Below are 27,251 nucleotides of genomic sequence, written 5' to 3' on the forward strand. Positions count from 1 at the left end.
CCCCCCCCCCCCAAAAAAAAAAAAATCATTCTTGAAACGTAAGCAATAAGGGTTTTGTACAGCCATAACATTAATATTATATATACCAGACATTTGAGGCATCTCTGGTTTTTTATTTTTTATTTTTGGTGGAATGGCAGGAGTATAGGCATTCGGTGACTGTACAGAAAGAAAAGGGAAATCAGCTTGGTTTTGTACTTCATTTCACATCAGCACCCAGAAAAAAAAACAGAAACGACATGTACATTGAATATCTCTTTATACATACGCCCGGGAGAGGTTCTGCTTCTCAATTACCTTTTTTTTTTCTTCTGGCTCGATTTTAAACATTTTCCAAAGAATTTTGCACATGTTTTTTGTCAAAAAGAAAATTAGTACTGGTATAATTACAAAACAGAAACCTACAAGCAAATGGCGTCGCCCGGACTTGAACCGGAGACCTTCAGTGTGTTAGACTGACGTGATAACCAACTACACCACGACACCTGTTTGTATTTTCTATCACATTAATTAATATCAAATCAATCATAAGACACGCTCTATGCACGTGGCGACCGCACTCGGAACATTTTTTTGGTACTCTTGACTCTTCCTCAACACACCTGCTGCATCCGAGTTTCACCGATGTCTCTCCTCGCTCTCTCGGCCGTCTTCCCCACTTATATCCATCGCCGCCCTCTGCTTCTTCTTCGTCCCTCCAGGGTTTTCTTCCTCTGCAAAATGTCGACCGATTCATCACCTCCATCTCTTACTCATTCCATCACGCTCCCGCGTCAACCCTCGGATTCCGTCCATGTCGCCGCCGGTCCCGGCGTCTCTGCCTCCGATTTCAGGCGAGTTATCTTCTCTACTCCTAATCATAGGGTTTATATTCCTGAACAAGCACAGAATTCATGTGTGGATCGAACGAAGGCTGGGTGGTTTCGAACAAATTTCCAACTTTTGGTTGGGTTTGTAGGAATGCGATTGATTCATGTCTGTTCAAGAACTGGCTGAATAATTTGCAATCGGAGACTGGAATCTTAGCTGATGAAGCAATGGCGTTAAAGCAAGTAGTTATTCAGGTGAATCGATCTCAATTAACTAAAAAATCCTTGCATTTATATTTATATATATGCTTATTTTCAAGGAAGTCTTATCAATATAACTGGATTCATGCCTTCGTTGAATGACTGGGTGATGGGAATGTGTTACGGTGTCTAGTTATATAGTGATTTATTGTTCTTTCGGATTCACTTGATGATCTTCCATGAATGATATTGCCGAAATTTTCAGCTCAGTTCATGTCGAAGGATATTGATCAGGGATTCTATGTCATCAGCAAAATATGTATTGTTATGTATACTCGTCATGTTTCATTTGCGAGGAAGGAATGGTTTGGATGTAGACTTCTTTTGGCACTGTAAAATGGGTTATGCAATGAGAGTGATGAATATGTTGAGTGTCATTTTGATTTATCCTTGAATTAGGGAGTTGATATGTTTGGAAACCGGGTTGGATTTCTCAAATTCAAAGCCGATATCTTTGACAAGGCGACTGGACAAAAGGTAACCTATTATCTTCTTGTATCAGTCTCAAGCATATTTTTTCTTCATTCCTATAAATACAATGGGTTGATTTTCAGATGTTTTACTGCTCCTATTGAACTTTTGGTTCTTTTCTTTACTATTTTCTGGCTTTTATGAGCAAAGACGTGGTTAGGTTCCAGGTATTGTGTTTGCACGTGGACCAGCCGTAACTGTGCTCATTCTCTTGGAGTCCGATGGTGAAACCTATGCTGTCCTCACCGAGCAGGTATTCATTTATCAGGAGATTGAGAGTTGTGAGAGATCAAGTTAAAGGTGGAAGATAAAAAACTGTTTGTTTCTTTGATGGTATTAAAGGTTAGGGTTCCTACTGGAAGGGTTGTTCTGGAATTACCCGCTGGGATGTTGGATGACGATAAGGGAGACTTTGTTGGAACCGCAGTTCGAGAGGTATCTCCCTCCATGCTCTGTTTCTTGCTGTCTTGTCTTCTCCCCTGGAAATTGACGAGAACGAACTTGATTTGGCATCAGCATGCCCTAGGCAAAATATTTTGAGGTCATGGAAAAATGAAACCCTGAAAACTTTTGATCTGGAGTATCTCACCCTCAGGGGTTAGTACCACTGCAAAGTGATTCTGGACTTAGTCTGTTAAAGACAAGCTCGGAACTCCAAATAAGCGAAAACCAAATTCAACAGAGCAGCAAACTTGTCCGGGACTTATGTTTGCCCCAATTTGCATGACTACTGCGCGATCTGTATAACAGGTGGAAGAGGAGATAGGTATAGAACTGAAAAAGGAAGACATGGTTGATCTGACCGCTTTTCTCGATGCATCTACAGGCCGCCGGGTGTTCCCTTCTCCTGTAAGTTCTAACCAATGCTCTACTGTCATAAGATAGCTGTGTAATCGAATTCCAACCTCGGGTAAAACCAATGTATACTGGTACGAAATTGTCGAATTTCTATGGAATCATTGTCTCTATGGAACAGGGAGGGTGTGACGAAGAGATCAGCGTGTTTCTGTATCGAGGGCACGTGGAAAACGAGACGATCAGACAGCTACAAGGGAAAGAGTCGACAGTTGGACTTGAGGAACACGGTGAGTTCATCAAGGTCCGAGTCGTACCGTACAGAGAGCTATGGAGAAGAACAGCTGATGCCAAGGTTCTTATGGCAGTCGGCCTCTACGAAATGGCCCAAAGAGAGGGCCTCCTCCCTCACCACCATTGAGTCTTTAATGTCTGTAAAGCTATAAATCATCTGTTCTTTTCTCTCGTGGAGAATTTGATCTTTGCCTGCGCACGTGCTGAGACTATCCCTCCACGTGTCCATCTCAGAATAGATGCCACGTCATGGGATCTCATATGCTGACATGGCGGCATCAAACTCTGTCATACATTCTCTCTCCAAAACCACAACAGAGTTATGGAGAGTACCTAAGCTCTGTCACTCTAATATGAGAAGTGGTTGGAGTACCTTTACATTGAAAAACCCCAACAATAACAAAGAAATTAATAATACAACAAGTTGATAAACATAAATAAAATTCTTAGTGGCAATTGTAAATTAACATATGTAATGAAAACCTACAGTAACAAACATGGAATAATTATTTAAGTATATGATTTGATGCTGACGTGGCGTTGATCAGAGGGAGAGAGAAATACCAGACACATGTCTGGGAACTTCCCTCCACACGATCCGACCACTCTTATCTCCTCGTTTTCCCTCCAAATGCCCAAAATCCATTGAAATAAATAAGCTAAAAAGAAATGAACCTGAAGCTCCCAGTAAAACCACCACAACCACAGGTTCCCGAGCTCATGGATTGTCCCGGAAAACAATAGAAAGCCATTTCCTTTTCCGTTTCCCGGAAAATGGGTAGCAAGATGGCCTTCACTTTGACAAGCCCTCGATTTTTCTCGTCGATTTCTCGCAAACCCACCACTTGTGTCTCTCCTTCTTCCCCGCCGTCTTCGAGGGCACAGTGTAGTAATCACTTCAGTCATGGAAGATCGGGTTCCGTCAGTCGAAGATTGTTCCTGTTGCCCACCAAAGCTACCACCGATCAATCGGGTCAGAATCCCGCCTCTGTTTCTCGATTTTGATTCCGTAACTGTGGCTCCGGAGAATGTTTACGCGGCGTAGATGTCAAAATCTGTTTCTGCTCTTCGCCGGAGCTGTTTATTTGGATCATCGGGTTGACTGTTTATTCGTAGAATGTAAATGAACCTCGGAGTTTTAGCCCTTTAGGTTAGGATTCTTCTGGCATCAAATTTAGTCCAAACTTTGGATTTTAAGAGATAATTGGGCGAGACCATGAGTTCTTTAATGGAGTAAACTAAGTTTTCTGGGTGTCGGACTGTGTTAAACTTTATCCGTCGTTCACAAAATATCCTCAGGATTGACCCATCAAGGAAACTCTTTGTTCATTTGCTAGGATTTCTGTTGGTCACTTCACTTGTCAAGGAAACTCTTTGTTCAGTGGCAACAAGTGAAAGGCAGATGCAAAAAGGATAATCATTCAAAGTGGTTTTTGGTTAAGAGACTTTAGGATAAGTTTTCAAAGTATTTGTCTGGTAGATAAACATACCTGTTCTTCGATTTCGATTTGGTGGTGTTTCATATAATATATCTCTCTGGTTTTCTCCGTTGATTAAATGCCTCTACTAAGAAAAGTCATTGTTGGATTGATTATGTATAACCCGCGATTGAAATGCTGTAGAAGTTTTCGCCCGATCGAACTTCAGAACGGTTGCATACGCTTGCCTTAGTTCCTTCTCCATTCTTGATCCATTCTTCAGGTCAGGTGGGAGGAGAGGAGGTCGATGGCAAGATTTTACCGTATTGTAGCATCAACAAGAATGAAAAGAAAACAATCGGTGAAATGGAGCAAGAGTTTCTGCAAGCGATGCAAGTAATGCAAGACGTTCTTGCCTTAACAATCTGATCCACTCGAAAGACGATTCAACGATTTTCACAGTCCGGGCTTTCTTTCGCATTTTTGTAGGCATTCTATTATGAGGGCAAAGCCATTATGTCCAACGAGGAGTTTGACAACCTTAAAGAAGAGCTAATGTGGGAGGGAAGCAGCGTTGTGATGCTAAGTAATGATCTATGATTATCTTTTACCCGACCCGCGTTTTTTTTATATGATATCTGTTCGCTTAGTCTCAAATTCTCGGTCTTGATCGCCTTCCTGTACACAGGTTCCGATGAACAGAGATTCTTGGAAGCTTCAATGGCTTATGTGTCTGGAAATCCACTCATGAATGATGAAGAATATGATAAGTTGAAATTGAAACTGAAGGTTTTGATCACTTTATCCTATTATTCTTAGTTTTACCTGTATATTGAAATTACTACCTGCATACTTACAATTTTCGGCCTTTTTTCCATAGATGGATGGCAGTGAAATTGTGGCTGAGGGTCCAAGATGCAGTCTCCGTAGCAAAAAGGTATTGAACAATATTTTAAGACACTGCCTGTGTCCATGCCTATGTTACGAGCAGTCGAAGTTCATGATCCACCTGCCCGTTTTATCTCCCATGGCTTTGATAGAAAATTTTCATCTTAACCGACTGGCTGTTACGGCAAAACATGTCTCAGTTACATTTCTCGCCCTTCAAAACCATTATATAGGTGATCATTAAGAAATTTCATTGTTCAGGCTCTGTTCGAAAACTATATGATAGTCTTGTACACTCCCGGTTTGCAGGTATACAGTGATCTATCCGTAGATTATTTCAAAATGTTCTTGTTGAACGTTCCAGCAACCGTCGTTGCCCTTGGACTGTAAGCATCTTACCATTTCTTTTCATTTCTCCCGAAAATTTGCTCGGCCCTTCTCAGTTATTGACATCATCTCTCTATCTCTTCAACGGGTTTCCAGGTTTTTCTTCCTCGACGATCTTACTGGGTTCGAGATCACATACCTTTTGGAAGTAAGTCTTCGTATTTTTCACCTCGTTCATGTTCAAAGAACATACTTTACGATGTGGAATATCTCTCTCTTAACTGTTGCCATTGTCGGATCTTAAACCTGCCAGCTCTCGGAACCATACAGTTTCATCTTCACGTGGTTTGCGGCCGTTCCTCTCATAGTTTGGCTGGCTCTATCACTCACCAAACTTATCGTTAACGATTTCCTGATCTTGAAGGTAGTTCGAAAGCGGTTTCTTTCGATTCCTACAAGTTAAATCTATGTATCGTCAACATGATACTGCTGCCTGTTCTTCCCAGGGGCCTTGCCCTAACTGCGGGACCGAGAACCTCTCCTTCTTTGGAACAATACTGTCCATCTCCAATGGCGGCAGCACCAACAACCTTAAATGCTCCAAGTAAGCTCCATAGATCTTGAAAATTCACAACCAAGAAAACTTTCAGCTCCTAGAATGTTGATTGATTCACATACTGACTACCTGGTATCGATTTTTCGGGTTTAGCTGTGGAACTGAGATGGTTTACGATTCAAAAACCCGTCTGATCACATTGCCAGAAGGAGGCAAAGCTTAAACCGAGGTATATGTACACATTCATCCCGTATATATACATGGAAAAATTGTACTTCTGGGTACTAACAGAGGAAAGAAGAGATAGTTTTGTGTTGTATACCTCAGATGTTACATAAGCTCTTGTTGATGGGCCCATGCATTTGTGTTCTGTAAGTAATGTGCGTCTGCAATGAGAGAATCACCACGAGATGAAATACAAAAATAGTATTTTTTTTTCCTGTTACATTTGTAAATCACCATGTTATTGTTTCATCTATGCATATGTGAAAGACAGCGATCATTACAAGATTATAAATGTATGGATAAGAACAATGGATGTCAAAGAACTCAAAAAATGGTGAAGAGACATAATAAAAAGATCCAATTCATAGTCAGAGGTTGGAAGAACAACCAAGTGGGGAACATAATGAGACCAATTGCTGAAAAAGGCAAAGTCTTACAATGTCCAGGAGGCATGCTCATGTCTCTTTTCCTTTTCTTCTTCTTTTACACATGTTCCTATTTTCAAATGCTAAAAGGAGTCATCATCATCATCCATGCCTTCATATCATTGACCCAATTCTCCTCCACCCATTAGACCTCTTGATCGCTTTGTCTTGTGGATTTAATCATACCACTCTAAAAAATGTCACTAATTAGAGGCTCATAATTATCTTTTAATTGCGTTTAAAAAATGCTATATTACTTGGATTTCTTATGTAAAACATGTCTGACTCTCTTGACATTTTGAAATGGAAATCAGTTACAGTTTGGTCAAATCTTTCAAAGTAAATCATGAGTTACATTACATAGGCAAATGATTATACAAGACCAAGATTGAATTTAATGGATAAAATAATGTCACGAGCCTAGGAAACTAAGCTTATGCAATGACACCTCTATGTAACAAAAGTCATGTCATGCTTGTTTTTTACAATTGTCTGAAAAAAAATTTAAAGATACAGCTGACATGAACTCTATGTAGAAACTCTCTCTCTCTCTCTCTCTCTTACAAACTGAAAGTTTCAAACTTTAACCCCCAAAGTTCTCAGAGTCGAGATCTCCACATCACATGGGAGGCTCATTCTTCATCACTTGCACACCGCTGTTCATCGTCGTCGCCGTCGTTGCCCTCATTCTTCTCCAATCTCCGAACAGAGCCGAGTCGCAGACTATCCAATCTGCGCATCTGCTCGATCTTCTGATCCGAGATTACACGTTCAGAAAATTCGACATACATCTGAAAACGGGCACGACCCAGAAAATCAATCTGCCGTTGAATTTCTCGGGAATCAGCATCGAAACGGGGAGGTTCAGATGCGGTAGTCTGAGAAGGTACGGAGCGCGTATCGGAGAATTCCATATGGGTCCAGGCACAATGGTTCAACCATGCGCCGAGAGAGTCATGGTCGTGAGACAGAACCTCGGTTCGAACTGGTCTTCTGTCTACACCACCGGTTTTAACTTAACCGGTTACGGTTTTGAGCTCGCTTCGTCGGTTCTCGGTTTATTGGCCTACAATGCCAACCCCGACGGCGTAGCTAACAACCCTTATGAGGTTAACATTCTGGGCACGGATCAAAACCCGATCTTGATCGATTTTTGGAACAGCAATGCAAGCAGGAACCCTAAAACGACGAATTTTTCCATCGCGTGTGCGAGCTTCACTAGAAATGGAAAGGCAACGTTCAGACAGCAAGTTTCGCCGTATGTATGCACTGGGACAACACAAGGGCATTACGCATTAGTGACAAAAGCTCCGAGGCCAGAGGAGAAAGGACCAGAAAACGGCGGCGGCGGCGGAGGAGTGGTGGATTCTCCGGAGGCCGCGAGAGGCGGCGGCAGCGGACTGAGCCGGTGGAAAGTGGCGGTGGGAAGCGTGGTAGGGAGTGGGATAGGGGCGTTTCTACTGGGGCTTTTGGTGGTGGCGATGGTGGTGAAGGTGAAGAAGAAAGCCATGAGAGAGGAGATGGAGAGGAGAGCTTATGAAGAAGAAGCCCTTCAGGTATCAATGGTGGGTCATGTTAGGGCTCCTACTGCTTCTGGAACAAGGACTGTTCCCAGAATCGATGGTAGGTATTGCGTTAACAATCTTCATCCTTCTTGATGGTAACTTTGTTCTTAGTTCATTTTTTTTTCCTTTTTTTTTTTTTTTGTTTTACCTTTGTTTGATTCTTGTGTTTATGGTTTCCAGAAAGAAAAAAAAATCTCTTTTTTGTAAGATCAATTTCATTATTCTTTAGGGAATTCATTAATCTGAGATTATCACTTTTATATATATGAATAAAGCATATATAATTCATGTATCGAAATCCAAGTTATGTTTGAATCAATCTAATGGCGATCGTAGATCCAAGATATTATTTATTGTTTATTATAATCTACATACTTTTCTTTTTTCACCTCTGCAAAAGCCACAACTTTTCAAATGCAAACCTTTTTTTCCCTTTTTGTTTATTTGATTATATATTATAGTTTATATGTAATATCATAAAAAAACTATATATTCAGTATCATTAATTCGCAAAATTAATTTTATTACACTAATTCATCTAAAATTTTAATATAATTATATTTTTAAAATTATTTAATTACCACGTGACCGTCAATTATTAGCTCATATGACAATATGATTGTTATATCATGTTTTTGTTTAACCCATCCAACACGGAATATGTTAAAAACGTTAATAATTATGTGTGTTCCATTATAATTTCAAAACAATTATGAATATATCTTGAGTTAAATACTATTTTTGTATTAATATCGCACTAATTTTTATAACGGGATGTTATGTTTTATTTAAAATAAATTACACGGTCACTTCGCGTCCAAAATTGTTTTTACCGTATATATATATATATACACAGTAGCGGACCGAGAATAAAATGTGACCGGGGTAACAATAAATTTCATAAGGATAGATTTACTTTTGTAATAGGCCAATTTAAAATTTTGTTAAAATTTTATAAGATTTGTAAAGAATTTTTTTAAAAAAATAAATAAATCAATGGGACCTGTGATCCCACTGTCAAAGAGTTAGGGCCGTCCATATATATATATAATTTTGTAATGGCAGAATCTATCTCGCAAACTTACGCATCGGACAATATCTCGGACAGTAATAAACCCTTCGACGACGGTCCGGCAACGGGAAAACAACATTAACCAAGTTAATTCATTAGCATGACTTATACTTCAAAAATAATATCAATATTCGTTCTATAAATTAAGTTAATTGTATAAATCATACAAATTATTTCTTAGTAAACATTTAAATTATAGGTATTATTGGATGTTTCTATATGATGTTAGATAATAATTTCACTTTTCCCCGTATGATGGTAGAGACATACAACTATTTTCATCGCATATAATATTAGAACAACTAAGGGCTCACGACGAGGACAAAAGCACCTATTGGGCCAAATACTAAGGCCCAAATAATTCAGCCCAATGTACGGATCCAGATTCTACCGGAACTTACTATAAACCCTACCTCACCTGATCCCTAACTCCCATCTCGCCAATTCCCTGGATTTGCCGGGAAGAATAAAAACGGAAAGATACAAAAAGGGGAAAATTAAAGATCACAGCCATTTCATCACTCGCCGCCATTGTTAAAAGCTCTCGCAAGAGAGAAGGAAAAACTTGCGAAAACCATGGAAGTTCCTTCGACAAGAAAACGAAAGGCATCCTCCGCTCAGCTGAATCTCCCGGAATCGATGACCCGACCGACATTCTCGACCCGAGACCCGTATTAATCGCCTGTTCAACGCCAATCGCTACACTTCACCGTCAAGGCCCGATACGCCGGAGAAGAGGGATGTTGCCGGATTCTTGCCGTCGCAGAACATTTTCAGGTATAATACGGAGACGCAGTGGTCTGTGAAATCGTTCTCTCCTTTTGGGTCCGATGAGGCGCCTGGTGTTAGCCATAGCCCGGTCGAGACGCCGAGGAAAGTGCCGCGGTCACCGTGTAAGGTGCGTGGTTTTGTTTCTTGGTGGAGTTTTTGTGATTCTTTTATGATCCAGAGTAGCTTCTGGGTTTAGGGTTTGTGGGTCTTTTAATTGTCGAACACGGCTTCACAAAATGTGGATTACATATCTTGTGGTTTAGGCATATCTTTGACTTTTTTTTCAATTTGATCCCAATGTTCATCTTTCTTGTATGTAAGTACGAGGAATTTGTAATGTAGGGTTGGATTATTGGTTATGCAGTCTTGAAGAATGATGCAGAATGATCTGTAATTGAACAACACTTGGTATTTTCTGGTTTTCACTATGTTCATAGATTTGATCAATGATATACAGTACTGTAGGATTTTGTGAATGTGGGCAATGTCTGAAAGAGATGATGAAACACAGAAACCTCTTCCACTTCATGTTGTTAGGTATTGGAAGCACCGTCCCTGCGAGATGATTTTTATTTAAATCTGGTGGATTGGTCTGGACATAATGTTCTTGCAGTGGGACTGGGAAACTGCGTGTATTTGTTGGATCTATGTCCTAGCAAGGTGAGTTTTTTCCCACTTCTATAAACTTAACTTATGCATGAAGAATGAATGGTTACCAAGCATTTTGAAGGGGACATCTTCATTTTTTGTATCCAGGTAACTAAATTATGAGATCGTGGAGTTCATGACAGTGTGTGCTCAGTTGATTGGGCGTTAGATGGAACATATCTGGCTGTTGGAACCAGTACCGGAAAAGTACAGGTTATAGATGATCCTTACATCATGGATATGCATTCTTACATATGTTCGGTCCTGTAGTATGTGTATATGCGCGTTAGTTTTTGGTTTTCTGAATTGGGAAAGAGCATTTTATAGGGAAACTATGTAGAATTATATGGTTGGAATATAATGTCCAAGTTTCTGAAATAGGCATGGCGTAGATGACATTGTTTTTTTTTATAACCGAGCATCCAGGGCCGAAGCCCAGACTAATCCTGGGGCCGGGAGCCAGCCACGTGATTTGAATTATATGCTCCCTCCCCAACTTGAGGCTCGAACTCGGGATGGGACAAACGCTTTGCGTCTCCGTTTCACCGGTTGAGCTAACCAAGTTGGGTGTAGATGACATTGTTGCAAAGGCGGTAATGGCAGCCATGTACTTATACATTAAGGGATGCATTACATTTCTTTTAATGGAAGATAGTGCATGTTCTCCAAGTCATGTTAATGATCCATTTTTGAAAACCATTCATACACTCTCTGGTTTTACTTATGTGGGGGAATTTGTTTAGTATGGCTTTCTGACAAAATATACTGAAAAATGTGTCGTTTTCCATTCAATCGAATAGCGTATATGTAGACAGCGTTCAAATCCTATTTGGAAACCACAAAACTAATATGTATCTGTAATATGTCCCGATAATATCAGAGATATTGTATATAGCTCTAGTACTTTTCTTCAGATTTCTGGCAGTCTATGCAATGTTCTTTGTAGAGAACTCTAGCTTTTATTTCTGATATATAGATATGGGATGCATCTTGCTGCAAGAGAACAAGAACAATGGGAGGTCATCGTCTACGAGTTGGAGCCCTAGCGTGGAACTCATCTGTCCTGTCTTCCGGTGGCAGAGACAAGAATATTCTTCAAAGAGACATATGGACTCCTCAAGATTATGTTAATAAGCTCGCGGGACACAAATCCGAGGTCTGCGGCCTGAAGTGGTCGTATGACAATCGTGAGCTAGCTTCGGGTGGAAATGACAATATGGTATACACACACACACACACATTTTACATTTCGTATTGTTTTACATCGTCAGAAGCATAATTCTCTTCTCTGGTTAATAAATTTAAGCAGTTTTTGGTATGGAAACAACATTCAACTGAACCAGTTTTGAAATACAGTGAGCATACAGCAGCTGTGAAAGCCATCGCATGGTCTCCCCATCTTCATGGACTTCTTGCTTCGGGTGGCAGGTGCATTCGGTTCTGGAACACGAGGAACAATACTCAATTTAAGTTGCACTGACACCGGCAGTCGGGTAATAATGTTTTCTTTTCTATTATCTTCCATATATCTGTTCCTTTAACACACCCGGAAACAGCCAGCATTCTACTACAAATCTGATCCTCGGGTAAACCCATTTTCTCTGCATCTCTTCACAGATACAAAAAAAAACATGCCATGCGTTTTTTTGTTTTCACCTGGCAAAAAACGACGTTCGTTCATTCACTCATGTGCAACAGCCTCGGTGTCTGAACAAGAGTGTCTTGGAATGTATGAAACCGACACCACCGTCTTTTGGCTTCATATTATAAATTGAGAAACGTGAAAGTCATTGTGGGTTGGTAGGGTTGATTGATCATTTTGGGGTTCTTTTTTGTTTGGTTTTCAGTTGGCTTATTTTGAGTTCCCTTTATTCGAAATCATAATGGAATTTAAATTAAAATGGCTCCATTATAGAACAGTTTGATTCGGTTTTAGCAAAATAAAATTATAATTGGACGGTTCGATTAAAAACATACAACAACAAAAAAGAGAAAATTCACAAAAGGAAAAACCCAAATCTTATTTCGGAAAAAAAAAAAGCAATAACATAGAACAACATTTTTAAAAACCAAATGATATTTTTCATGTCCTAATTTAAATGTCAGAAATAAAATAATAATTTTTTACAATCCAAACTAATAAAATAAATATACAATAGATCTTAAAAAATAAGATTGTAATGGAGATGTAAAAAATTATGTTGTTAATCTTTCTATCATAATGTATGATGTATATATATATATCAACCCAAAGGTAAAATTAGAATGAGGTAAAGAAATAATATACACATTAAGTAAAAATTAAAAAAATCAAATTAGTATTTAATAACTATTTGATTATTTGAACCGAACCGAATCGAAACGGTTATTTCTACTCGGTTATTTATTAAATAAATAGTCCAAGTGAATAGAAACGATTTGATTGAGTTCGAATATTATGTGGTCACCTCTAGTGCTTGGTGGTACTGAGCCAAGCAAGAAGTGGGCACTGCTCTCGTGTCTGAAAATCCCACATGCAGACAAAGGCTGCTTCACCACTGCTTTTTTTTTAAAAATTTATTTGCATGCACGTTTTTCTTCCCTTCACGTGTTTTCTGGATTTATTCGACCGACTATAATTCGATTCAAAAATAATATCATAGGGTCCTTTTTCTAACGTGTGATTCATCCAGTAACTAATTACTTAAATCTCATGCTAAAGCCGGATAGTAAATGTGTTAATGGACCCCATCTTTCATCAATTGGTGGAATATTATTTACTATTGTATCACTCTGCTCTTCAATATTGAAGAAACATATATGTATATATCAAGTATCTTCACAGTTAATACTTGTCTAATGGGTAATAAAACATAGAATTTAAACCATACCATCACCAACATAACAAGAAGGAAATTTCCTTTTTGTTTTCTAACCACCAAAAAAGAAAAAATAAAACAGCCATAGCCATCAACATCATCACCAGCAGTGCTCCGGCTGAACCGTGCAGTAACAGCTCCGGTCACAGGAATCGCAACTGCCCTCTTTATCTCCTCCTCCTCCTCCTCCTCCCCCATCGTCACGGCTGCAGTCAGATCTGACCGATGGGAAACAACAGTCGCAGCCATCCCCGCACGGCGGCTCCGGCGGCTCGCCCGGAAGGAGTTCACCAGCCTTGCCGCCGCTTTCGGACGATGCAGCCCACCAAAGCGGGCCCCAGCACTCGACCTTGTTGTACTCCGGGATGTTGGAATGAAAGTAGACCCAGACTAGGGCTTCTTGTAACTCGGGATACTTGTTCAGCAAGTTACCATCTCCATGCACAAACGCCTTCAGCACCTGTAATTGACAATCCCCGAGCTCTTTTAGGGTTTATAAGACTATCTTGGGTTACTTGAATCTCAAGAAAAAAAGGGGTTTTACCACTGGCAATTCTTTGCAGAATATGAAGTATCGGAGCTTTGCGCAGAGGTCAAGAAGGAGATGGCCTCCACTAATGTGACAGTGAACGTGAAGTGACATTTTCCCTTTCACTTACTTCCATTCGGCCACCACTTCATCCCTGTATAACCTGTTTGCCCATCCCTGCAACTGTACAAAACACGTAAAAATACGAAATGGGTACGAGTTAAAAACGATATATATATATATATATATGCAACACACATGTATTTACATGCCAGTATATGAATAATACCTGAGAGTTGTTAATGGAATGAGAAATGGCTAGAGTTAGTTTAGCGGAGATATCGCTGTGAGTGAGTGTGTAAGTTCTTGGCAGAGTTGACGGATGCTTCTTCTCGTCGACCCCTAAGAACAGCACTTTTAGCTTGGAAGCTTCGAAAATGGCCGGTCCGAACAATCTTGCAACCTGAAACAATGACCAACCAAAAATCCAGAAATGTTATGCCGGGATTTAGACACAGAGACATGAGATGTCTTTTGGACGGGATTGGGTTTTTAGGAGAGAAGCCAAAGAAACGGGACCCAAGTGAATAAATGTTGGTTCGAGAATGGGAACTTGGATTTTGATCTCCTGGATTTTTCCAGGAAGAGAACAGAGCTTAAGAGGAACTAGTCAAGAACGACCCAAAAGGGAAAGAACATGAATTTGCTTGGGGGAAAGAGAAAATAATAGTGAAGGATTGAAATTTGACCCAGGGTTTAGAAAGTTCGAGAACAGAGTTGACAGTAGCTGACGACGAACAGGAAAGATCGGAAATTTTCCCAGGAAAATGATCGAAACCTTACAGGAACGATGGATTTGTTCTTCCTCTTGGATCTTCTACTGGTGATGAAGAGCGAGCTGCTCGGTTTCAGCTTTACAGCGAGCAAGAGATTCGCCGCCAAACTACACATCCCTCCCTAGTAATCTCTCTCTCAAAGATGCGATTTTGCAGATGCGGGCGACCAAAAAAAGCCCTAAATACAGAAACCCTTCGGCGAGATCGATCAAATTCTTGCGTGTTCAACACTGGAAGCCAATCAAAGCTTGAAACTTTGAACCCAAATCAAGCCTGCTTTCCCTTTCAATCTTTGCGCTTATTTACGGTTTTTGCTCTCTTTCCCCCCTCGACTTCTTACATGAATTTAGGGATCTTTAAGCGCGTAGCATTAAACGATCACCGAAGCAGGTTTAAAGAGTTTGCTTCTGTGTAATGGATCTGGACAACCGGGGAGAATGGCACGTGTCTTACGTTTTTCACGTTGCATGAGTGCGCGCGGGAACGCGGTTATGAACCGAGGCGTACAAGTGGCTCGAAGAGTCTGTCTTTTTCGGTCCTTCTCGGTCTCGTATGGATAAGCTCGCACCGGTCGGACCACACGGCTCAATTTCGGTTCCGGTTACGGCCTTACTCACATTCACCGAGTCCTACAAGTAGGAGTGTCAACCGGGGTGGGTCGGGCGCCGGCATTCGGCCCGATAATTTCGAGTTCCAAATTAGGTCATCCCGATTTTTTTAGGATCAAATAACCAAATCCAATGTCCAATCCTACAGACTTCGGGTCTAGACCCGTCCAGCTAAATTTATTTTTTTAATTTCTTATTAAATTTTTTGAAAAAATTCAAGCTTTTGATAGAAATATTTAGATCCGAAATCCGCTATTTTTCGTGATAGATCGGATCGGGTTTTGGGCCAAAATTGATTCCCTACTTATAAATGCGAAAACGTTGCAGTTTTGATCCATTAATTTGGTGTGAAATTCTTATCCCAAATTTGCAGATACGATATTTCAAATATTTTAGAGATGACGAGATTGATGTCGGATTTGACGAAATGATAGATTCGAAAAACCTGGACTCGAATTCTATTATTTTTTGAGAGATATTTTTACAGATACTGAATATTTGAAAAATAACTAAAATATTCTTTTTTTTTTGTTAATTTTAAGACATTTACAAAAATATCTGTAGATATTTTCATTATAAATCTAAGATAAAATGATATAAATCCCCACCAATTGGTTCAAATATGTACAATCAATACACAAACATTTGTTTTTTATGGTAAAGCACAAACATTTAATCCGACAATAATCTACATTTGAATTCAGAATTTGCCATTTTCCTACACCAAATCAGAAAATTGCTAGTAATTTGCCATGCGATTTAAAATCACGGTGAATTTCCACGGAATCCGGGCACTGGAATTCCGACATGGCATACCAAGTAATCAATAACAAGCCACGTAAACCGACACATCATCAACGTTAAACCATTGTTCGGTTCGGTAATTTAAAAAAGACCCCTTGGGTCGTATAACATGAATTAGATTATGCAAACTGAGGGTGGATTATTCACCATAACTACTACTAATTGATATTTTATTTAGAAATTAATAAAAACATGTAAACAGATCACATATACATATACATATATATAGTAGATAAAACTCAATAATTTATTCGAGTTTTCGAAATTTTATGCGAGGATACCAAATAAGTCGACGTCCATACATTCGTTAAGATCCTTTCTTTTTCTCAAGAGAGAGAGAGCGGAATAGAAGAAATTAAATTAAGCTCCTTTTTTTTTTAATCAATTTCCTGCGTTTTTTTTGGCAGGTCTTGTCTCGGGGGGCCCAATGAACAAATCGGTCTCCACTTCCATGTCATCTATCTTCACTTCTTCTACTTGCTTTGCCTGTAATAACGCTCCTCTTGCCCCCGTCTCACACTTCAAAACATTCGTAAAATTAACGCCCATCTATACAAAGTATGTAAATATGTAATAATATGTAATCACACTGCTCATAATATATATATAAACAGATGAATCGACACCCTACATATGAGAGTTAATTGGATCTTTGAGAATTATATATATATATTCATATATCGAAAAAGATATCTGATTAGCAATTTTTTTTTATTGTGGAAGAAATATATATATATATATATATACACACACTCCATGTACACGGATATATGGAGTAGCTAGTCAGTAGAAATTATACCTCCTCCTTTAGCTTTTTGTTTTCTTCAAGTAAGTTCCTCTCCTGAGATTTTGGAAGAGAAACATAAGTGTTCAAAATGCAAGTATAGTTTCCATCTATATAATACATATATACTGCAACATGTATACACACACACATATATATATATACGCCGATTGTATATGAATCTTACCTCTTCCTTCAACTTCTCAATCTCTTCGCGGAATAACTGATACTGAATGATAATCACATCACAAGAAAACATCACGAATAAATTACAACATATAATACGCATTTATGTGTGTGTGTGGATTTACATGCACATATTCAAACAAGGGTATACATGCATGATGCATACTGATTAGGGCTTATATATTAATGTTTTTAACCATCCTGTTCTTCTTAATTATAAGCACGTATAATTGTATAAAGATGTGACTGTATATATATCAATCACATTACAACTATAATTGCTATATGCCTGCTAATGCGTCATATATACACACACAACAAGCGACCAATCAAAAATGTAGATTGCTTAATAATAGTCCTCGATCATGATAATTATTCTAATGTTTTATATAGTAACATATACGTTATCACAATCACACTATATATATAAAACTTGTAATTTTTTTTTAATTACCTTTTTGGCTCTAATTTTGGTTAAGCCTCGTTCCAACTGGTTCTCCAGTTGTTGGAGCTCCTCGATAGAACATGCCTCGAGTCCTTCTCCAAGCATTTTCCTGCTTATTTATAGTTTTTTTTCGGAACAAAAAAGATTAATTTCAATCAGAATAGTTTTCGGTTTTGAATGGAAATATAATTTATTTGCATGGATCGTCCGTATAGTTTTCGATTTTGTATAAAAACCGTTTCGAAATCTCGAGCTGTTCAATCTTTCTCGCCAAGCCATATGTTTCATCCTTTGCTGGCTGCCAAGTGAATAACCATAGTCCATAATGTGACAGATGAAATACAAAGAACGTAAAATTACGGCTATATGAAATAATTACAGCCCTAATCCAAAATATATCCCAATTACACTATGAATCGATCTATCATAAAATATCATCATTTTTCCCACTACGTATAATGCATGAAAAATGAAAATGGGAGCATAACAAAATAATGAAATTAAAGCTTATATATAGAGGAAAAGAAAATTTACCTGTGAATTGACGTTCCCCTTACTGTTAGTGATCGCGAGATCTTTCGTCCGTTTTTGGTAGCGGTCTATTGTTTTTGTTATGCTGAAATGCCATTAGAAATCCATAGCAAAACATTTAAGATATTATTCCCAATATGTAAATATTTCTATCTATCTATATATATATATATATATATATCAAATCTAATTAATATATATATATATATATATATATACAACAAAATGTTCTGGTTTGAATTCTATACGGTTAAATTTATACTTTCACATTTGAGATATCTTTATACATATATGTATCATGTAAAAAGAGAACCAAGAGAATCATGAAGCCATGTATAGCATAACGTATAGTATATATGGTTCCCCAAAAGCTAGGATATGATGTTTAATTAGTTTATGATTCAACACGTCAGATGTACATATATACATATACATACATATACACACATGTGCATATAGAGGAGTGGACAGATGCATATGGATGCGTAGTCTGGAGATGTTGAAATTGATAATTATGGCCTTTCAATGATATAAAAACATTGGGTTAACCACTAAACGTATGGTCATTAACGCCTAGTTAATTGTGATTAACCTCTTTTGGGGTGCTTTGAGAGAACATCAAAAGTACAAGCATATATATATATATATATATGATACGCAATTCTTTCTACTGTATATATGTATATATATATATATATTATAACTAAATAAACCCAAAAAGTATATAGATTAAAAAAAAATAGAAGTATAGCATAAAAAGAATAAATATACTCTGATCTGATTCTAGACACATGCTGACTCTGACTGTCATTGCTTAAATAAAGGTCGCTTCCCTCTGAGGGCGAAAAGTCTAGCAACTCCCTCTTTGTTTCTTCATACATGTACATTTAGGGATATATATATACATATACATTTAGGGATATATATATATATATATGAGTGTGTGTGTGTGTGTAAATTGAAAGGAGATCTATATAACCAAAGGAGTGGCTCCTCATATAATGTGATCATAAAAAATGAAAGCTTCATCACTTTCAAAAGTGTAAATCGAAACCAAAATAAAATTGGAGTTTTCGATAAAATAAAAGATCGTCTAGATCAACCGATGAAGAACTCTAAATTCAACAATATAATATGCTATATGTTTTCTTCTCTACGATTAATCGATGTACAATAATTGTTGGGTCAGTCCATGTAAAACTGTAAATTTAACAATATAGTATGATAATATATATCTCCTTTCTATTAAAAATGGCATACGGTCATATATACATGTATAAATGAGGAAGTACGAAATAATGTGTTTCCATACAGTTCAAATACATATATATATATACGCATACAAATCTAAGACGTATAGGTGTTTATACGGTTATTGGATTATATGTATTCATGATATATATATACACACACTAAGCAATATGATCCACATAGAAATTCGTGACCATAGCTCTCAAATTTCAGTATCAAAACAAATCTTGATTTTGTGTGTACACCATTTGATTTCATAGCACAATTTTGTGAGAATGTATAGTCCCATCCTTGAAATAGAGGTGAATACCCATCACTTGCAAGTGGCAAGTACATTCATCTATATAGAGACAGTACGTACATACATATGTATATATATATATATACTGACACACATATAATTGTATACAGTTATATCGGGGGGTACATATATAGACAGACCAACACATAGATACACTCGCCTCTAAAGAGGCAAATTATATGATTCCAAATCCGGTTGTTTCGAGAATTTTTTTTAAAAAAAAGAATACATATATATATCTTATGAAAAATCATAATATTTGCCCAATTGGAAGTGGGACTGTTTGCCCTAACCGAACCCTATATATATGCCCAAAGTTAATTGCCACGTATAGATAGCATTTATGAAGTGTTTGGTGCTATTGACATAAATGGATAATGCTTTTCACATTGAAAACATGAAGAAAAAAAGTTTCACAGAACAATGAGCACACGTCAGTGATCACTTATCTACTTACACGTCTTAAGATATACACATATATATATACATAGATGCACATTATAATATATATATATATATACACACACACTTATATACACCATACACATGAAATATTACGTGCATATATACGACATCTATACACATGAAAGTGTGAGATTACATATACAAGGACAGCTGATTTAGTTAAACCCAAATTATTTATAACTCTTATGTCTAGTATTTACTTTTTTTTTCTTGGGTCGGAATAAGAATCGATCCCTCTTTATCACTAAATTAGTACCATTATAAACTAAATATATATCGAATTTACCTTATATGTATGGCGATCCGATATGATGATAATTTGCAGATTCAGACGAATATTGGACCCGATCTAATCGATGTCATGTTCAATGAAGTTCGAAATTTTCCGAGCGATATGGGATCTTGATATATGTATGGCATATATATATATCCTAATCAACATGAGCACATACTCGCATATACATACATACATATATACACACACATGTGCGTATAAGTTTAATTAGAGGAAGGGATCGAGCAGATACCTGGAGCTGGAAAACTCGTATAGTTTTCCTCTGGGGGAGAAGATGATTAGGGCAACCTCGGCATCGCAGAGGACCGACAATTCGAAGGCCTTCTTCAGAAGCCCGTTTCTTCTCTTGGAGAAGGTCACTTGCCTGCTTGTCGCATTCTCTATCCTCTTCATCTCCGTCTTCCCCCTCACCATTTCTCCTTCTGATTTCTCAGATCGGTGGAAAGAAGAAGAAACTGTGATGAGAATTAATCAGAGGGAAGAAAGGGGAAATCCGCGCAGGGAGGAAATTAGATCGATTATGAGTCAGGCATCACGAGGAACGGAAACAGATTTTGGATTTGAAATTTCTCGCTGCAAGAAAGAAAAGCAAAGAAAAGAAGAAGAACATGAAGCACGAATAGGAGGAGAAGAAGAACAATAACTTCCAATTATAGAAAGGATTGTTCAAGAAACTGAGACAGATTTGGAAAAAAAAACTTACCCTTGTTTTATATGTATGTGTGTTGTCTGATTGATCTGCGCCTGATTTGATATGGAGAGAGAGAGAGAGAGAGAGAGAGAGAGGGAGGGAGACTTCGGGAAGAGATAAGTCTCAGTTTGCAGAAAGGAATTGGCAAATTCGTTGAAAACCCTAGATTTATGACGAAGAGGGGGAAAATAAAGTGAATCATTTTTCTCAATTTAAAAAATCATATTTATTTTTTCTTGCTGCAAATGATGGGTTTTTTTTTTAATTTAAGCAGGAAATGATAGTTTTTAGTTTTTTTTTATATGCAAATTTCTCTATAGCTATAATGGTGTCTATAACCCTAGAAATGGGCTTTAGAGTACGGAATATATTGATTGTGGAAACAGCATTACATAATATCTTTCTTCTTTTGGTAAAATTTGTGATGTAAAGGCCAAGATAATGAAAATAAAAGCAACAATAATTCCTGCAGGAAGAATAAGTTCCAAGGCCTCATTGACACTAATGGTAAAAAAATATAATTTACTTTTTCTTTTGGATTTTAAAATATATTTTGGTAGCATAAAGACCACTCGTACAGCGTTTATAATTGTTTAAAGAAGATATTTTTCTAGTTTTTTACCATTCAGAAGAAAACAGTATATTTCCCTATTTATTTTTCTTTTTTTAACCTATTTTCATGAATTCGTGATCTTTTTTAATACATACTAATCAGTAGGTGAAAAGTTTATTTATTTACTGCCCAACCCCTAATTCTATTTGATGTAGGTTTAAACGCCAAGTTTGGTATGTAATTCAAAGGAAAATACAATATAGACAAGTAAATATGTACGTGGATACGTATATACACACACACACATACGTTACGCGGCATACGTATGCATATACATGTCGACAGACGGAGACGAGAACCTTAGATTATGATGCTTAATATAGTATCGGTGAATCGTGATTAATTAGTGTGACGTTGCAGATTTTACCTCTTCAAGGTAACAAGGAGGTAAAGGAGAAGGAAGGAAATGAACGGATGAGATCGAGACACGTGTCAAGATTAGCGTACAACCTGCAGGGCCGGTGTCCGTGAAAGTGAGTTAGAACCAAAGAGTTTGAAGACAGCCAGCAACGCTGTCGGTTGCCAGCGCCTCTCGGACAAGATTCTTCACCACTCACTTTCTCTGTAACGAGAAAAACATTAAGTATTACATTATAAAATTTTATAAAATAAAAATTATAAGATATTTGTAATCATAGGTAAAAAAATATTAATTAAATCGTTACCTAGTTTAGATCTACATAAAGTGAAGCAAATTCGATGCTGCTAAGAGAATAACAAAAGGCAACAATATTGAAAATAAATTATAAACGGTGATTTTTATTGTATTGAATTGAAAAAGTTATTTTATTTTCCACACAATTATAAATAGAAAATTAAATATATAACGTTTTTTTTTACATGGATGAAATTCAAATGGCCCGTCGGTACAAATTATAACAACGACCATACCGCGCCGTACAAAATGAAACAGTGAATGACCAATGATATAATAACACGTGTTCTTAAGATTGTACCTTGTCACGTGGTGGCTCCCTGTTTGGTGCGTTTCTTAATCACTGCCTATGTTTTTTTTTTACTTTATTCGTTTTTTTTTTCTTATTTTTCATTTTATTTTTGATAATATAGACGGCAAGTGGGCATCCACTATTGGATACTTTAGGGATATTTAATAATATATTTCTCGTTACAGGTGTCACACGCTTGGAGGACCACATGCCTTTCAGTGGTCGCCCTTTGCCTGTTGTTTTTATTTTTTTATTTTTTTTTTGTTAAAAGTTTTTATTTTTTTCGAGGAATTGTATTTTGTGTATTTTTATTTTCTAACTTTATCATTTGATGTCTCTCATTTATATTATAATTTATAAACTAGATTTATATTTTCATATTTTTAATATCAAATTTATTTTTCTAAAAAATTGATCCGTTCGATATTTATATATATAGTGAAACATTAAAAATTTATCCAAAACATCATATTTAAGGACCACAGGAATAATATATTTTGATTAAAGGATACGTTTTAAAATAAAAATTATTACCATGCATGATTATCCTGATATGATTTATATTTTTTTGGTATATTATATTACCATCTAATCGGGTATTATAACATGTGAGATGGTTATCAAAACTTCAAAAATTTCGAAGGTTCAACTTTTTTTATTTATTTATAAGATGAAGGTTCAAATTGAAAGGACAAAACGCATGGAGATGAAAAAAAAATGTGATTATTTAAGAGGGAAATAGGTTGGAGCATCCATTGTTAATAATGCTTTGCCCATGAATCCAAACATTTAATATATATATATATATATACGCATGAAAATTAATGATGTTTATGGTGTACGAAATTTAATGACAAACTATGGCTCCAATTTTTCTAATTTTAATACATGACCGGGAGAAAATTTGCATTTGCATTTTGTGACCACAAAATAAAAAAAACTCAAATGTATTTAAGCCCAAAAAAAAAGTGTCAAAGACAGTGAGCTTTTCTTGAGTTGACTGGTAACTAAATAAGCCGTGGAATCAGCCCATTAGGCTAATTTTTTTTAGCCCAAATCTTAATTTAATATTTTAGATTAATGGGCTGAGTTTTTAATATTCTTCTGGGCTTCGTATTGAATAACACCCACTATATATATATATATATGGCTTATTTATTTATTTTGTCCAAACACACTAGAAGACAAAATTCAATAAAAAATATCTCTAATATATCGTATAAACACTCGAGTTTCTAAATTATCAAATAATCACGTCAATTTGATCTATTTGGTACTAAGATATTTACTTAGCAATTTGAAAATTAAGGTATCTGATTAAGACATTTTTTTTTGTATTTTTATTGAATTTTTGAAAACGTTTTAAAAGGAGTATCAAATTGTCATCTCAAGGGAAAAAAAACAATTAAAGTACTAAAAAATGCTTGCAGCAAATAATTAACACAAACCCGAAATTTCATGTGATTTTTCTTAAATTGTTTTTTTAGTATTATTTGCTTCATAAGTGAATTTGGTATATTTTATTTTCAAAAGTCTACGCACAAGTGGTTATGGTCAAACGGGTCCACACGAGCGGCTGACGTCATCTCTCCAACAATCAATTTTATTAATGAAACGTGCCGTGCATTTACATTTCACAAAACTATAGGAATAAGCAACACGAAAATAGAAAATATATATCTGATTTTCCCATTTGATGCCATTTATTTACACGAAGGAAATAGAAAATTTCACTATCAACGGAACTTTCGATCCCTAAAAATAACTTTATAATAAGTCAAACTAATTCTCGAAACATACATAAAATATGCAACGGGTTAGTTGGGCTTTAATTATCATTATGCATCGATCTAAAAGCATGTGTGTATATATATATTATCACATAATTATATCGATATTAAATATCCACCCTTATCTATCATATCATATAACTAAATTAGGTAATTTCATATGGGTGTTATGTAAATAGACATGGCATGCTTGTAATAACTTATGTTTTTTCCTGCAATTAGCATAAACTTAATTTGCAATTTAATTGGAACGAAGGGAACGTAAATAACAGATTAATTCTCAATAAATTGATTAGTTTTTACGACCTATGGGTGTAAGAATTAATTATGGACACGTAAATCATCGATACATAAAATCATTTCTCTTTTTCCGATAAGAAGATTCGCTTTAAAGATTCCGGTTTGTGAATCCGGTTCCGGTTTGTTAAGAAATCAAACCGGAATTGACAATTGAACCGACAGGTGGTTTATCCATCAATTACGAAACAATTTGAATGACAATACAGATGGTTGCTATTAAAATCAACGCAATTTTCCTTATTCCAGTACAAAGTTGCATTATATCATGAGTATTAAATTAATTTAATTACTATATACTGGAAACGGTACTAGCTCGGTTCAATAATCGGTGCAAAAAAAAAAATTAACCGATGAGCATTTGGCCATACCGAAATCGATTGGGTTAGTTTCGGTTTGGTTTTCTGGTCGACCCACTTCACTTGCAATCTGCCGATGTAAATTGAATTCTCGTCTCCATTTCTCGCTCGCTTGCCCGGATCAGGAGAATTTTTCTCCGGAAATATTCCAGTTTCTCTTTCGCCGCTTCGAGGTTCGAATTTGACTTTGGATTTTGAATTCTCTTTGATCTTATTGAATCATCGATGGCGACCGCTTCGTCACCTTCTCCTTCAACCCCTGCTCCGTCTTCTGGTTCTCCGAGCGAAGAGTCGCGGACGAAGGACCTCGAGGCGAAGCAGCGAGAGGTGGGAAAGGAAACTAAGGAAGAGGAGGTCATGTACAAGACAAAGACGATTCAGTTCCTCGGACGAACAACGCCTATCATTCTCCAGAACGAGAATGGACCTTGTCCCCTGCTAGCAATCTGTATGTTCATCCTCGTCTCTCTCGTTTTCATCCTCTTTTTCGTTGCTAGGGATTTGTAATATCGTTTAGGAGATCCGAGGCTGATAGTAGGTGGAATTCCGGTGTTGATTTTCTTTCTAATTTAGTTTTTTGGCGTGATTTTCGGTTACGGATTTGTATTTGGAAAGAATTGGCGTTAGGTTGAGTGGTGGAAGAAATGGTGAAGTTGCGGTGTTCGTCATTTGACACATGATATGTTCGTTTCCGTCTTGTTGCGTTTCAGAATTTTGAGTATCGTTAATTTCCATCTATTCCTCTTGGGAGAGAGAAGCGATTATTTGGGTTTTAACATTTCTATGTTCATGCTTTTCGCGTTTCTGACAAGTTTTTAGTTGCTTTATGAAATGACTGTCTCAGTTTTTCAGATCTTTTCCGGTTGAATCACCGAAATGTTTGTGAAACTTGAGACATATACAGAAGGTATTCGTGGTTGTTTGGTGTGTGCTTATGTTCTGGTAGCAAAGTAGTCCACTGCTTGGCTACATACACTTTTGCTATAGTTAGAGTGCCTATATTTATCTCCACCTGTTCTGAGTTTGTTCATATTCTGGCTATTGATTTCTTATCATATCTACCATTCAGCCTTAATGCTTTGGTTGTTATTGATTTTTGGATGCAACAGGTAATGTTCTTCTCTTGAGAAACAACTTGAATCTGAATCCCGACTGTTCTGAGGTCTCTCAAGAGAGACTGCTTTCGCTTGTGGCTGAAAGATTGATCGATTCCAATAGTAACATCAATGTAATCAGCTGACTTATTTGTTGGAATTAGCAGTGTCATCTGATGGCCTGAGTATACAAACCTAACCTTCTTTTGCTTTTCCATGACAGAACAAAGACAAAGAATATATTGATAATCAACAACAAAACATTTCTGATGCCATTGATCTCCTCGAACACCTTGCGACTGGAATTGATGTCAATATAAAATTCACGAGGTCAATGTTGTATATGTGATTTGGTCATCCCTGTTCCTTGTACTTCTGTAGAATTCTCTTATCATAACTCTAAATGTTTACTCGCTTGCAGGATCAATGATTTCGAGTTTACACCTGAATGTGCTATATTTGATTTACTTGACATTCCCTTATATCATGGATGGATAGTTGATCCCCAGGTACATCACTTTTTTGTCACTTTCCTCAGTTGCTTTATCCATTTGTAAATCTTAAAATTCCCCCTGACACAAAATTACGCAAAACATTGATTGTAGAACATTAAGACCCATCTGATTCTTCTGTAATTTTTTCTCCTTTCTTTGTGCGTGTCTGTGTCCATGTCCATGTCATAGGGCTGGAGTTTCGACATATGTTATTTTCTTTTGACTTATGACTAAAACGTAGATCATTGTCCTGATTCTCAGAGTTTCTGTGTTATGTTTCTTTTTAGTTTTTATCAGATGCAAAGCTAGGCTGCTACATACTTTCAAACTGTTACTTGGTTCATTACCGATTCTGGTTCTATAGCAAAGAAGTTGACTATTGGCTTTATCTGAGCTGGATTCGGTTTCATTCGATTTTTCCATGTGTATTCCTCCAGGATGTTGAAACCGCTGATGCGATAGGATGCAAGTCTTATAATGCCTTAATGAGTGAGCTTGTTGCCTTGGAGCCACAAAATGGAGCGGCTCATTCTGACTTGATTCCTGCT

At 37.0% G+C, this 27,251-nt stretch overlaps 6 protein-coding genes, 1 non-coding gene and 1 pseudogene across 10 annotated transcripts in view; 5 read left to right on the forward strand and 3 right to left on the reverse strand.

Annotated features, from left to right (window-relative positions):
• Positions 1 to 412: 412 nt before the first annotated feature.
• Positions 413 to 486, reverse strand: TRNAV-AAC. Its single transcript has one exon. It is a non-coding gene; the product is annotated as a tRNA-Val (tRNA).
• A 95-nt stretch (positions 487 to 581) lies between these two features.
• LOC104806355 (nudix hydrolase 14, chloroplastic) lies at positions 582 to 3,008 on the forward strand. The gene is made up of 7 exons (XM_010531213.1): positions 582 to 833; positions 959 to 1,064; positions 1,470 to 1,547; positions 1,702 to 1,794; positions 1,884 to 1,976; positions 2,292 to 2,390; positions 2,518 to 3,008. Exons 1-7 carry the CDS (start codon positions 625 to 627, stop codon positions 2,755 to 2,757), a joined length of 918 nt encoding a protein of 305 aa, XP_010529515.1. The 5' UTR covers positions 582 to 624; the 3' UTR covers positions 2,758 to 3,008.
• A 281-nt stretch (positions 3,009 to 3,289) lies between these two features.
• On the forward strand, positions 3,290 to 6,297 carry LOC104806356 (PGR5-like protein 1B, chloroplastic). The gene is made up of 10 exons (XM_010531214.1): positions 3,290 to 3,603; positions 4,332 to 4,444; positions 4,538 to 4,634; positions 4,737 to 4,837; positions 4,929 to 4,985; positions 5,246 to 5,322; positions 5,420 to 5,471; positions 5,577 to 5,687; positions 5,770 to 5,867; positions 5,973 to 6,297. The coding sequence occupies exons 1-10, from the start codon at positions 3,405 to 3,407 to the stop codon at positions 6,040 to 6,042; spliced, it is 975 nt and encodes a 324-aa protein (XP_010529516.1). The 5' UTR covers positions 3,290 to 3,404; the 3' UTR covers positions 6,043 to 6,297.
• A 584-nt stretch (positions 6,298 to 6,881) lies between these two features.
• Positions 6,882 to 8,276, forward strand: LOC104806357. Its single transcript, XM_010531215.1, has one exon. The coding sequence runs from the start codon at positions 7,093 to 7,095 to the stop codon at positions 8,125 to 8,127; it is 1,035 nt and encodes a 344-aa protein (XP_010529517.1). The 5' UTR covers positions 6,882 to 7,092; the 3' UTR covers positions 8,128 to 8,276.
• Positions 8,277 to 9,682: 1,406 nt separating this feature from the next.
• Positions 9,683 to 12,335, forward strand: LOC104806989 (annotated as a pseudogene).
• Positions 12,336 to 13,343: 1,008 nt separating this feature from the next.
• On the reverse strand, positions 13,344 to 15,056 carry LOC104806358 (protein STAY-GREEN 1, chloroplastic). 2 transcript variants are annotated; one of them, XM_019201699.1, is made up of 4 exons: positions 14,756 to 15,056; positions 14,202 to 14,375; positions 13,928 to 14,095; positions 13,344 to 13,843 (listed from the first exon to the last, which is right to left on the reverse strand). In XM_019201699.1, exons 3-4 carry the CDS (start codon positions 14,024 to 14,026, stop codon positions 13,484 to 13,486), a joined length of 459 nt encoding a protein of 152 aa, XP_019057244.1. In that variant the 5' UTR covers positions 14,027 to 14,095; positions 14,202 to 14,375; positions 14,756 to 15,056; the 3' UTR covers positions 13,344 to 13,483. Both variants share the same exon structure in this region, with proteins under 2 accessions (XP_019057244.1, XP_010529518.2).
• A 1,330-nt stretch (positions 15,057 to 16,386) lies between these two features.
• Positions 16,387 to 21,292, reverse strand: LOC104806360 (agamous-like MADS-box protein AGL14). 3 transcript variants are annotated; one of them, XM_010531219.1, is made up of 8 exons: positions 21,122 to 21,292; positions 20,651 to 20,840; positions 18,110 to 18,191; positions 17,812 to 17,873; positions 17,585 to 17,684; positions 17,132 to 17,173; positions 16,960 to 17,001; positions 16,387 to 16,679 (listed from the first exon to the last, which is right to left on the reverse strand). In XM_010531219.1, exons 2-8 carry the CDS (start codon positions 20,830 to 20,832, stop codon positions 16,542 to 16,544), a joined length of 648 nt encoding a protein of 215 aa, XP_010529521.1. In that variant the 5' UTR covers positions 20,833 to 20,840; positions 21,122 to 21,292; the 3' UTR covers positions 16,387 to 16,541. The 3 variants fall into 3 exon arrangements, with proteins under 3 accessions (XP_010529521.1, XP_010529520.1, XP_010529519.1); XM_010531218.2 differs by having other exon boundaries at positions 20,651 to 20,873; XM_010531217.2 differs by having other exon boundaries at positions 20,651 to 20,991; positions 21,122 to 21,290.
• A 3,914-nt stretch (positions 21,293 to 25,206) lies between these two features.
• The window catches only part of LOC104806361 (ubiquitin carboxyl-terminal hydrolase MINDY-1-like), a 5,590-nt gene continuing 3,545 nt past the window's right edge, over positions 25,207 to 27,251 (forward strand). The window contains exons 1-5 of the mRNA XM_010531220.1: positions 25,207 to 25,563; positions 26,225 to 26,343; positions 26,433 to 26,539; positions 26,631 to 26,718; positions 27,141 to 27,233. Of these exons, the coding sequence (XP_010529522.1) occupies positions 25,341 to 25,563; positions 26,225 to 26,343; positions 26,433 to 26,539; positions 26,631 to 26,718; positions 27,141 to 27,233 (630 nt within the window). The 5' untranslated portion in view covers positions 25,207 to 25,340. The remainder of the gene's footprint in view (positions 25,564 to 26,224; positions 26,344 to 26,432; positions 26,540 to 26,630; positions 26,719 to 27,140; positions 27,234 to 27,251) is intronic.

This window comes from Tarenaya hassleriana, unplaced genomic scaffold, assembly GCF_000463585.1.
Source record: "Tarenaya hassleriana unplaced genomic scaffold, ASM46358v1 Cleome12, whole genome shotgun sequence".
Lineage (NCBI taxonomy): Eukaryota > Viridiplantae > Streptophyta > Magnoliopsida > Brassicales > Cleomaceae > Tarenaya > Tarenaya hassleriana.

What these genes read in the sequence shown, in the direction of transcription:
- LOC104806355 (XM_010531213.1), top strand. Translation starts at nt 625, where the DNA reads ATGTCTCTCCTCGCTCTCTCGGCCGTCTTCCCCACTTATATCCATCGC. An exon ending in TAAAGCAAGTAGTTATTCAG is followed by an intron (nt 1,065 to 1,469) that starts GTGAATCGATCT and finishes TCCTTGAATTAG; the next exon opens with GGAGTTGATATGTTTGGAAA. An exon ending in ACAAGGCGACTGGACAAAAG is followed by an intron (nt 1,548 to 1,701) that starts GTAACCTATTAT and finishes AGACGTGGTTAG; the next exon opens with GTTCCAGGTATTGTGTTTGC.
- LOC104806356 (XM_010531214.1), top strand. Translation starts at nt 3,405, where the DNA reads ATGGGTAGCAAGATGGCCTTCACTTTGACAAGCCCTCGATTTTTCTCG. An exon ending in GCAGTCTCCGTAGCAAAAAG is followed by an intron (nt 4,986 to 5,245) that starts GTATTGAACAAT and finishes CCCGGTTTGCAG; the next exon opens with GTATACAGTGATCTATCCGT. An exon ending in ACGATTTCCTGATCTTGAAG is followed by an intron (nt 5,688 to 5,769) that starts GTAGTTCGAAAG and finishes TGTTCTTCCCAG; the next exon opens with GGGCCTTGCCCTAACTGCGG.
- LOC104806357 (XM_010531215.1), top strand. Translation starts at nt 7,093, where the DNA reads ATGGGAGGCTCATTCTTCATCACTTGCACACCGCTGTTCATCGTCGTC.
- LOC104806358 (XM_019201699.1), bottom strand. Translation starts at nt 14,026, where the DNA reads ATGTCACTTCACGTTCACTGTCACATTAGTGGAGGCCATCTCCTTCTT. An exon ending in TCTGCAAAGAATTGCCAGTG is followed by an intron (nt 13,844 to 13,927) that starts GTAAAACCCCTT and finishes TGTCAATTACAG; the next exon opens with GTGCTGAAGGCGTTTGTGCA.
- LOC104806360 (XM_010531219.1), bottom strand. Translation starts at nt 20,832, where the DNA reads ATGGTGAGGGGGAAGACGGAGATGAAGAGGATAGAGAATGCGACAAGC. An exon ending in CAGCTCGAGATTTCGAAACG is followed by an intron (nt 17,685 to 17,811) that starts GTTTTTATACAA and finishes ATAAATAAGCAG; the next exon opens with GAAAATGCTTGGAGAAGGAC. An exon ending in CCAAAATTAGAGCCAAAAAG is followed by an intron (nt 17,174 to 17,584) that starts GTAATTAAAAAA and finishes ATTATCATTCAG; the next exon opens with TATCAGTTATTCCGCGAAGA.